Source organism: Monopterus albus, unplaced genomic scaffold (assembly GCF_001952655.1).
Source record: "Monopterus albus unplaced genomic scaffold, M_albus_1.0 scaffold11.1, whole genome shotgun sequence".
Lineage (NCBI taxonomy): Eukaryota > Metazoa > Chordata > Actinopteri > Synbranchiformes > Synbranchidae > Monopterus > Monopterus albus.
Genome location: NW_018127891.1, coordinates 396,061 through 408,036, shown reverse-complemented (window position 1 = coordinate 408,036; position 11,976 = coordinate 396,061). Strand labels below are relative to the sequence as shown.

The 11,976-nt window shown below is 40.6% G+C and overlaps 1 protein-coding gene across 1 annotated transcript in view; it reads left to right on the top strand.

The window, feature by feature from the left end:
* The window catches only part of ago3a (argonaute RISC catalytic component 3a), a gene marked incomplete in the record, with an annotated part of 33,733 nt that extends 29,051 nt beyond the window's left edge, over positions 1–4,682 (top strand). Inside the window, 3 exon segments of the mRNA XM_020590148.1 lie at positions 1–46; positions 612–811; positions 992–4,682. Of these exon segments, the coding sequence (XP_020445804.1) occupies positions 1–46; positions 612–811; positions 992–1,100 (355 nt within the window).
* Between the last annotated feature and the right edge of the window lie 7,294 nt (positions 4,683–11,976).

Here is an 11,976-nt window from a genome sequence, read left to right as displayed (position 1 = left end):
TCCCTACGAGTTTGATTTTTACCTCTGCAGTCACGCTGGAATACAGGTCAGACCAACCTCTTACTGCCTTTTTCAGTACTATTTAATTACATTCTTCACTAAAATCTGACTGCCTGAAGACCGTGCAGAGCCATGCATTGTTTCAAATACTGTAGACGGTGAACAAGAGAAAAGAGGAAGTTATATCCTCAGGAACTTGAATATTGCCTGTGGAAACATGTAGGCTTTTCTACATTTTCTAGTAAAAGTTTACTAGATCGTGGTGCAATTTCACCAAGCATACTCACGTTTGCACATTTGTGTAGAATGGCAACACATCTGGACAAAGTGGTGCAAACTAAATCAAAAATCAGAAGCCAGGAGTTCCGATTCCTTACTAAAACTTTCATCATTATGATATGTAAGATTCTACAAGTCCCCTCTTGCCTCACTAACCATTTGTTCTAACGTCCTCCCTTATGAAGACTTTGTTGGTCACCAAAGTATGTCTGTGCAGATCCTCAATCATTTCTCATAGGTTTTTTCAGCATCACCAAAGTAGTAGCAATTAGTTACAGTAAAATGGCTATTAAATCTAATAATATAATTGTGACTTCCTTCTTTTCTTCTAGGGCACCAGTCGGCCCTCCCACTACCATGTACTGTGGGATGACAATTGTTTTACCGCGGACGAGTTCCAGCTGCTCACCTACCAATTGTGCCACACCTACGTGCGCTGTACCCGCTCAGTCTCCATCCCTGCGCCAGCCTACTACGCCCACCTGGTGGCCTTCCGTGCCCGCTACCATCTGGTGGACAAAGAACATGACAGGTGAGGAGAGAACAGCTTTTTTGACTCTGGATGTAAAGGTCCTGAACTCTGACGTGTTATACAGCAGTGTTTTTGCAGCAGTTGTCTTGTATTACTTGCAGAATGTGCCCAATTTTCTTGCATGCATACCAGTACTGTTTGTCACCCATCATATTTGATTTTCTCCTCTCCCTTGTGCAGCGCTGAGGGCAGCCATGTGTCTGGTCAGAGTAATGGTCGGGACCCCCAGGCACTGGCCAAAGCTGTTCAGATTCACCATGACACCCTGAGGACCATGTACTTCGCTTGAGCTACACCAACCATTTCCACCTTAACATACACACACAAACCCAGACATGACCATACATGCCAGGCTTGCCAGTCAGTCCTCAAAAGGGCAGGTCTTGCCTGTCCCACACGCCTACTCAATCTGGACCTGACACTGTGCAGAGGAAAGCAGGGAGGAGGGAGGGGAGGAGGCACCCCCACACTGGACTGAGGATGCAAATGCTGCTTTAAAAAAAAAAAACGAGAGAAACTCAGCACTATTATGCAATATGAAACCAGCCAACTAGTTTATTTTCATCCTTGTCAGGTCCCCGGTTCATTGCCCCTCCATTTTTTTTCTTTCCCTGTTTGTCTCCTTTACTTTTGGCCCTTAGGTGTTGTTCTTGTTTGTTTTTAACTTTTATTTTCCACTAATCTGCTCCTTTGCCATCTACAGTACCTCAAGTCAGTTTGAGCAGCAGCACTTTTACATTCTGTCAGTTTTTCTGTCATTTGTTTTTGATTCTCCCCAGTATATGAATGAAGGAGCAGAAAAGGAAGGGCCAGACTCTGGAGTGGTGTCTGATTTCATTCGGAACATAGTTATTTCTTTGGTCCTCCCAGTTGTCACTTTTTTATTTTTCCTTTTAACTTTTTCCTCTGTCCTGTCACTTTTTTGTAGTGTGTGTGTGAATCACCAGTTGTATGAAGCATCTTGTTCTTTTGAGCACACTGCCACTTGTTGGCGGCGAGGTAAAAATGCCCCCTTATAGTCAGAAGGACTTATCCTGTTAAGGTCTTTGATCAGTTTTGATTTATCTTTAGCAGTCAGCTGTCACATTTAAACAGGAGAGGAATATAGTGGCTGATATATCAAGTGCAGCCATCTATGAATTTAGTTTGAAGTATAACACTGTTATTTGACTCGCTGTTATTTTTCTTCTACATTATGTGAAGCATTTTATGATCCTAACTTTTTAAAAGTCATTTTATCATGTAAGCTTATGTTTTTACTCTTAGTAGTCGTCATACTTGCATTTCCCTCAGTGCTTTATCTCACATTGCTCTCGTGACGTGGTGGTTAAATAGAGATCATGTCGATAGTTTCCTCTAGTGCAATAATCAGTTGAACGAAGGGAAGAGGATTTTAGGGGACTTAAGCAACTATAAAGAACAGTTACACATTTCATTTAAAAGTGAGTTTTGTTGAAAGGAGTAAAGTTTGCCACTTGCAAGGCACTTTCATGTATTCCTCCTCTGTGAGATGATTGAAAAGCATGTTGCCATTGGGCAAAAATGGTGCAATTGCAGTTTTTGGTGATTTTTCATGTTTTTACTTGAAGGATTTTATGCACCTCTGTGGTTTGAGAATACTTTATCATCAATCGACATTTTAGATTTTTGTGATCAAGAGTTTGCTAACGAGGCTGATATTCTTGATTCCTAAGAATGACCCGTTTTGTTGAGCAAAGCTTTTCACCTGACAGCAGCAAAGTAGAGTCTAAAGGCCATAAAGAGGTAGTATCCAAGTGCCTGGTGGAGGTTTAAACATTTGGAGGTTAAAAGCTGTATAACTTAATCTAGGGATCCTGTTTCACTGAGGAAGGAAATCAAAATACTTACTCCAACAGACAGACAGCATAAGATGGTTTGAAGCAAGAAAGTTTCACCCGATGCCTCTTCTCAACAACCATCTACTGACTTTTCTATACATCTCATTCAGATCATCGTAAGATCAATATATTTATTGTGTTTGCCTATACTGCAGTGTTAGCTGTTGGCTTTGCTTTGGAGCGTCATTCAGGCAAAGCAGGCAGAGTTGTCTTTTTGCTTAATATTCACCAGACATGGATCCAGCTGCTACAGTGTATTTTTGTACCTAGTGGGTCAGCTTCATGGGCATGGACTGTTTCTTTCAGTAGATATCTAAGTCCAGGGCTAGGGTTAATTCCTGTCCATGTAACCGGTCCAAAGCTGGCACTGCCTTCAGAACAAGGAGCCAAGTGGGTGACCAACATTTGCAGCAGAGGTACAGCTGACTGTCGATGTGAAATGTCTGTCTGTATTACAGTTGCCACTTAGCTCCTCTGTGCCACTGGTGACCTGAAGCTTGTCCGTGGGGTTGTTTTTAAAAGTTATCTGCACTAAAAGAAGCATGTGTTTCAGGACTGAACACAGGCGTGGTGCTACTCTGTCTGAATTTGAATATGAAGCTGAACCTCTATATGACTCTATGTGAGTAGGTAGGTAGGGCAGAAAATGGTAAACCTCACTCACTGAAGGACAGGAGAAGGTTCCACTGCTGGGATTGATGCGGGGAGCTCTAGATTTAGGATTCCATTCTGTAGATATGGTCAGCATTGAGAACCAGTAAACGGTACAACGGCAGACGTTCTTTTGGACGGTGAAGTGTAGTGCAAGGCCCTGCATCTACTGTTGGATTTATTTGACTGCCTTTCATAGGCTAGCTTTCCAGTGTGGAAACCAATGGCTTTGAGCCTTCATGATTTCAGTTGTGTCTGAAAGCCTTTTTAAAAAGCCAGATTGAAAGTATATTTGTACATTTTAAATTATGTAATGCACACCACTTATTTTTGCTAACAGAAAAGAAGTAGTCTAATTATTAATCTTAGTAATAAATGTATGATGATAAGTAATGGTTAGAAAGATATAACAAAGATTTATTATTGCAATAGACTGAGTTGTTCCTGTGTCACTGTATAACATAGTGTATGTGTGAACAGTGGTGGGGTTGTTGAAGCTAGTGATGTGTGTTTGAACTGTCATACTGTTGTTGATAGGGATGTGGACTTAAACCACCTCTTGCTTTGGTGTTTGGGGGGAGGCTGCAAGTTGTTCAATGCTCTCCTTTCTCTCCTTTTAAAAAAAAAAAAAAAAGATGTTTGTACAGTTGATGGAGGGAAACCCCAGAGAAAACAAAGCAGAACTACGCTGACAGACTTTGTATTATGGTGTTACATCACTGTTAATTCTACCACAAATGGTAGAATAAAAGAAGAGTCCATTGATATATTGAGCTTTTGCTCTTGAATGTCCTTTTGTTTTCTTCAAGTGGTGCTGACGTCTGCTCCTTATCAAGATGGAGAGTGGAAAAGAATGGGCAAGTGGGTTTGGAAGTGTTGTTTATCCATTTCAAGGACACATTTGAATAATATATCAAGAGAGTACTTCTCCATTCCTTTGTGTTAAAGCCTCGGGGGATCCACGTCAGATTGCAACCTTTGTTGCTATTCTTCGACTCCTCTCCTTACCCAAGCCATTTTATGCACTCACAAAGAGTTGGCCTCCTGGTAAATCTGTGGTGTGATAAACTCTGTAATCTTATTGCTGCTCTCTTTCCCCTTGGCTCCTGAACATTTGTTCACCTGTGCCAGAGGACTACATGCCACAACCGTACAATCCCATCCGATCCCCCTGGGAGGCATAAGAAAGATTAAAGCTGAAGGACAATATGGTGGGATACAGTGGCTCCTGTGATTGATTTAAGTATCATGTGCTGTTTGGAAAGAACCAAAGCTGATCAGTCACAGCTTTACCAGTATGTGGCAGGTCATGTTCGGGGTTGAACGAGTTAGAGGTTGAATTAAAATCCATTTGTAACTCATCCTCTGCGGTGTGTAATGGATGTTAAGTTTGTGTATACACTACACTTTTGAGGGCAGAACATGTTTACATAGTAGATGCATTTGCCTCACCTAATCAGCTCTGCTTTGCAAATATTAGCTTGTAGAGAAATGACCATTTGGGGCCCATGGAAGTATATGCTCGATGGGATATGAAGTCATTTATTTGGCCAATTTCTCTTCAACAGATCTGTGTTGCATAGCAGGGGAAACATCTCGTTTGTCCTCCCACTTTTATTAAAATGACTTGTTAGATTGGATTCAAACAAAAGGGTATACTCGGCTCACAGCCTGCAGCTAGTTGTGGCCTTTGGCTCTTGATTAGGATTATTAACAATACAGACAAGTCTTTTTATGAAAGCTGAGGAGCAAACATCTTTCTCACAATGTGGCAAACGTCTGGTGAAGAAAAATAGCCAAATTAACTGTAAAGGTCAGTGTCTCCCTTTTAAACGAAAGTGAAGGTGTATTCCATTTTGAGTGATCGATCAATATCCCTGATTTCGGTTGCTCTCTGTTTTCAGTGGTAGGTAGCAGTGGAGTGAGACAAAGTCCATAGAAAGTGCCTTTCCTCTCGATGGTGCTGTAAATTTGAAAGATGAAAATTTAGTCAAAGAAATAGAATCTCCTTTACCAGAACACATTGCATTGCAGCAATGGCTGCATTTTACACACGCTTACTGTACACATTTGTTTTTTAGAGATGGCAATGCAAACTCGTGTTTCATGTGTTTAGACATTAAGCCTATGTAGAAAAATAATATATGCCAAGTATAGGGTTGTGGTTGAGTTTTTGGTTATAGTGCATTTAGTGTCTTGGACCAATAGTGTCGTCGGTACAGTGGAATGTCGGTTTGGTGGGGTGGTTGGGGCCATAGCCGACACTAGTGTGGTGTGACGCAGCCCGGCCCGTGAATGACAAACATAGCACAGCACTTTAGAGACTGCCACTCTTACTCTGACTCATGGCCAGGAGGTTTCAGCCTCTGTCCCTCCAGTCGCCTTCCTTCTTCCGGTTCAGGGGGAGGAAAGCATCCAAACCTCAGCGTAAATGAGGAGTCAAAGGAATGTGTGTTACCAAACAAAACAGCCGGTCATTTAAAGTGTGCCTCATGCTCCTGTGACTTTTGTTGTTGGCTCGGTTGAGTCAGCTTGCTCTCGGGTGGTGGTTTTCCCTCTGGAACAGCCACTCAATACTTTCTGTTACAGCTAGGGCTGGGTATCAAAACACGATAACTGTACCTCCCAGATTTTTGGCATCAAAACCAAAAAAAAAAAGGCTGCTCAACTGCCTGGATCCTTTTACAAATTGAGAATTGTTGCACTGAGGAATTAAGGTTTTCTTCTTGAAGGGCATTTTTACTAAAGTAAGCAACATAAGTAGGATCAGAATTTGTAAAGGCACAAAAATGCATGAGTAGTTGCAGTGAAGTATGCATTCATTAATGAACAGAACCAGTGTCAGTATTGAAACCTTTCACATGATGCCCAGCCCTAGTAGCAGCCCATGGCATTTTTTTTTTCCATCGTAGTGCAATGCACTCCCATGTGTCTTGTCCCTGATGGAGGGAATGTGTGCCCAGCAGTATCTCTGTCTTTGAGCCAGTAGGGTGCTGACTGAAAACTGAGGAGGGTGGTCTGCAGTTCAGTGGGTACCTTTACAGTCCAGGGGTTGAAATCTTTCGCTTACAAGAGAGCTCAAAAACACTGCACCTCACTTACCTTGGTATGCTGCATATGTTATACTACATGAGAGAAAACTGCAAATTGGTTTTATTATGACATGTAATGCCTGATTGCGATATTCTTATACAGTATATTTTAGCGTCAAAGTATAACTGTAAAAATATTCTGTTTTGTCTTACTTATCTGACTTTGAAAAATTGTTCTTGAGCCGACTTATTTTGTTGTCCTATTTAAATGTGTTGTTCTTTAAATATATGAAATATATATATGCAGAATATTTTATGGCGTATTTATTGAGAGAGTGTGTTTCAGCGGCTGGAGTCTTCGCATCATATTGCAGTGTGGTGGGGGTGGAGCCAGGAGTAGTAGGCCTTTAGCCCCTCCCCCTCCATGTTGATACCTTATTCTCCTAAACACACAAGCACAACAATATGGAGGGGGTGTGAGGGTAGGTGGAGGAAAAGCAGGAGGGAGATTTGACTTGTCAAAAAGCAATGTGTCAAGTTCTGGCTGGTATCTACAGGTCAATGTCCTGCCTCCTTTTGTTATTTTTACCCTCCACTCTTCTTACCACCTGAGAAGACCAAAAGCCAACCCTCACAGGTTGTAGCTCATCTCTGATGAAGGGAACCATTTCAGAACCACATTGACTCGAGTGTTGAATAGCTGACCTTTTTTTTTATTTTTATTTTTTTATATAAATCCCAAGCTGCTAATTGGTACATTAGCAATGTAAATTTCCCATGCCAGTAAAAGGCAGATGGGAGACAGTAACAGTAGAGTAATTTAAAAAAAAAAAAAAAACCTGCTGGGGCAAGGAAAGAAAGATGTTGGAAAGGCAGAGTTCTTTAGGCTTCTGGTGAAGCCAAAACATTTTACCACAGGAACAGGTCTAATTCCACAAGAAAAGACATGCCTCAGCCTTAAGTGTGTTGTTACATGATTTGTCAGATTTCTGTGACTCTGCGATGCCTGTGTTGGGTGACTTACCTAGAATACAAGCGTGCTTGATCTGCCCTGGTTTCCCAACAGGCACATTCATCTCTTATTTCGCATATAAACCACAAACATTGCTACGCCAACTTCTGATGTTCAAACAAGCTTTCAAAAATTGCTTTGTCCATTTGTACTGATGTCAGAACAGAACCAGGTGTGGGTCAAATGGCAATTGGCAACACTTCTTGGCAACTGTTTACTTAGATGAGCAGTGCTTTACTGCCTCCAGACAATTCAGATATCTGGAAACCCATGAAAACATGCTAATTTGACTTTTATACACATCCATGTGTTTGTGTAACATTGCTGGTTATCACTGTGTTGTCATGCATAGCAAATCCAAAGAACAGTACTGTCAAATACAGTTTGATCCAGGCTTGACCAGAACCAGGAGGTTCCCCAGAGTGCTGGATTACAGAGACCTGTGGTTATATAACAAACCAAGGATCTTTTTTTTTTTTTTTTTTTTTTTTTTTGTGTATTTGCCTTTTTTTTTTGATCCAGGCTTGACCAGAACCAGGAGGTTCCCCAGAGTGCTGGATTACAGAGACCTGTGGTTATATAACAAACCAAGGATCTTTTTTTTTTTTTTTTTGTGATTAATTGCCGTTCTTTTCTTTTTTTTTTTTTCATGTCTTTGTCCCTCACCCCATCAGAGGATCGGAGACATGGAGCTTTGAAGTGTTGTCAATCCTGTTCCAAAGCAAATAGGCCCTTTGCCCACTAAACCACGATTTTTGATTTAGTAAACATCTACTCCTCTGTCTACTCGTGTTTAACTTGTGTTTATTACATTAGCCATTCCACTAATAACTTTGATCCAAAAGTTGCAGAAGAGATAATGCTCCTGATGCAGATTTCTCCTTGTAATGATTTTGAAGACAGCTAATTGACAGTGGCCAAGGGTTTAACATTTTGCTGATTGTCCAGATTCTTTTCAATGTAGCATCACTCTTTTGTCAGTCTTATTTCAAACTAAATATCTTGGGGCTCATACTTCTGAGTGAAGCCCCAGCAAATGGATGTACACATCGAGAAGTGAACCTTCACCACCAGATGATCAATGTCTCCGTCTCTGTATGTTGCAAAGGCTCTGTTCGATTCCAGCTCGATTCCTTTGTTTTTATTGTATTTTCTTTTGTAACTTTCTCTTGCAAGTTGTTGGCCTTTTAGTGTTGCTTTGCTTTAGTTTGAAGTGTACCTTTGACTAATACTTGCAATAAAATGCTTTGCTCTACCTTGGCTGTTTTGGTGAGATGATGGTGACAATGCAGAAAATGTCTCAAGTAACCATATTTTGGAACAACTGCAGCAGAACCGTGCACGCCATTCACAATTACAACAGTCTGTCACAGGGCTGGCATGTAGGCAAGCACACACACACACCTACCTACCTACGGGCAATTTAGAGTCACCTATCAACCTAAGCTGTATGTCTTTGGACTGTGGATGGAAGCCAGAGTACTCAGAGATCCCACGTAGCTAAAGGGAGAACATGCAGACTCCACACAGAAAGGCCGCGGTCAACCCAGGCTCTAACCCGGAACCTTCTTGCTGTGAGGTGACAGCACTAGCTACCCAGCAGTATGTAAAGGACTCCACATTATATACAAGTGCAGGGTGCGTGAAAAGTAACTAGGCATTAAAAACTGGCTATAGAACTTGTAGTATCACTGGAGTCATAATGAAAACAGTCTGTAAATAGACAATAGTAAATAGGATTTCATATGAATCAAATTCAATCATTCAAATATCAAATTCATATGAAATGAAATCGCATTTCATATGAAATTTATTTAGAGACTGTTTTCATCATGACTCCAGTGATACAAGTTCTATAGCCAATTTTTAATTCTTAGTTGCTTTTCACCCACCCTGTATATAAGGCAGTCAATATTAACATTATACACAACAATGCACCAGTAATATGATACTGTACATTCATGTGAAATGTGCCATTCTGCATAATGAGTACCTTAACTTCTGGTACTTGAAGTATATTTTGGTACTAATATTACTGTGCTTTTATATAACACTTCAAATGCAGGGCTTTTTTAAAAACTTGTAATAGAGTATTTTACACGTTGGTATTGCTACTTAAGTAAACAAGCTGAGTGCTTCTTCCACCACTAAGGCACTTTCATCAGAATGCCACTGTTATTTGTTAAACCTCAAGCAACAGCAAAAGGCAAACGCATATGACAGTTTTAAAAATTATTGTGACAACATCAGCTGAGTGTAGTGCCCAGGAATCAGCTCAAGTAAGCTACCTGTTGCCAGATTTGAGAATGGAGATGCAATTCAAAATCAGTACTTGTTACTTTTTTTATAGTCAATCCTGAGTGAAAAAAGAGTGAAGCTGCGTATCACTAGGAGTACTGTTTAAAAATGTACACAGAGGTGTTTCAGAGGAGCACTCACTACGCTCTCAAATGCCTCTAAACACACAAAAAGTGGTGGACCACATCCAACCTGTGAGAGCAATCAGTAAGTGCTCATCACCACCTAGCAACAATCAAACTGCTCCACAGTGATGAGTAAAGTGTTGACAGGCGAGGCTGAGGGGGACAGTAGTGGGAGTGAGAGTGTCTATGACCAACACTATAACACATTAAAGCTCTACACAGCCATGATAACACAGGTGTTCCCACTTATTCTCCCTGATTAGACTTCTTTGACTGTGTTGGTTTGTACAAACAGTTAAGTCGACATGCCCCTTTCAACTCTGACACTTTAGTGCACCTGTTAGGGATTGACAAATTATACTAATTTTATTCTTGTTAGTACCTGATCTCATAGAACTGTCAACATAGCACCAGGAGCAAAGCATCTTGCTCAAGGACACTTCGACATGTTGACTGGACAAGCCGGGAATCGAACTGCTAAACCTCCGGTTAGGAAACGACCCGCTCTACCCCGTGAGCCACAGCCGTCCCTAAATGTCCTTGTGTTTTGGCCTATATTGGAAAAACCACATGTTGTATTTCAGAACATACGTAGAAGTAAAATATGAGCTAATGACCAAAAGAATCCTGTGGCTGCTCATTTCAACTTGTTTAAACATGTTTTATCTACACTGAGACATATTGGGACTGAACGTGTGAAAAGCCCTAGAAAGGGAGGAGATAATAATAACATCCTTTTGGAAATGAAGGCGTTTTACATTTTCACTCTCAATACTTTGTCTCCTAAAGGCTTAAATTTAGATTCTGATCTAAAACCATTTTTTGTAGTATGGTTAATAATTGGCATACTATCTATATTTTAGCCAATTGTTGTCCAAGTTGGATTAGAGACTAATAAGTTGTTATAAATAGGATTTCTCTCCTTTTTTCATGTCTTGTCTTGTGTGATTGCTTTTACATGTGTTTGATATTTTTGTGATTTTTTTTTTTTCTACATTGTATTTTCCAGTTTGAATGTTCCTCCCATGTTGACGTCTTTTGCTCCTTTAGTGGGGAGTTTCTGGACAGCGTATTTTAGTCCTGCCCTGAGTGATTCTTTTTAGAAGCAGATTGTCTTCAAATGAGTCCGATTGAAAACACCTGAGTGCTGTCTTAGCAGGTGCACATAAAAATGTGCCTTTCAGTGAGAAGCCTGTTTGACAATGCCTGACAAAGATCCTGTGTAGGTTGTAACGTTGCTGCTACTATCGAGTTAAATTATGAGGCGCTCAATATAGTGTGCCAACAGTTTTTTTTTTTTACCTTTAAACTATTTTTGGTTCAGTGCCTGTATAAGTTGTTTTTTTTGGATGTATATGTCCTATGTCTTCTGTTTCATAGTGCCACACACACAATCTAGATCTAAAAGCTACTAATCTGTGAAAAAGTAGAAAAACAATATAAAAAGTTATTTTTTCAAGTTTTAAATCTGAAAATCTTTGAGTTGCATTTGGATCAGTGCCTTAACATACATCTAAGTTTATTTAACACAAAAAAGTGTACATAAAAAAAGCCACTCTTATGCAAAACTTAAGCCTTTATTCAGATGGCTGACATGGAGAGGATTTAAAATGAAACCTATTTCAAATGCATAGTGACAAAGGGTTGCAAAGTGGGGTCACGTAAAGCTACAGTACAGTATAACCATTACGAACATGGAGAAATGCTCTGCAGGGTGGGGCTGTTCAAATCAAATTTTATTTGTATAGCGCCAAATCACAACAAAAGTCATCTCAGGACACTTTACAAAATAAGGTCTAGACCTTACTGTTATCAATATTATTACATAGGGAAAACCCAACAAATCCCCCTTGAGCAAGCACTTGGCGACAGTGGGGAGAAAAAAACTCCCTTTAACGGAAGAAACATCAGACAGACCCTGGCTCTTGGTGGGCGGCCTTCTGCCTCGACCGGTTGGGGTGAGTGGATAGAGGAGAGACAAAAGAAGAAAAACAACAAGACACAACAATCAAACACTGATCAGGTCGATGTGGCTGGTGACTGCTCGTCAGAGATATAGAGCTCCAGGGCAACCTGCAGAAAGTTACAGGGAGAGAGAGAGAGGACACACTACGGGAGAGAGGAGACACAAAGTTAGTAATGTGTAATGGAGGCATATAGAAGCATAGGGAGAGAGAGGAGAGGAGAG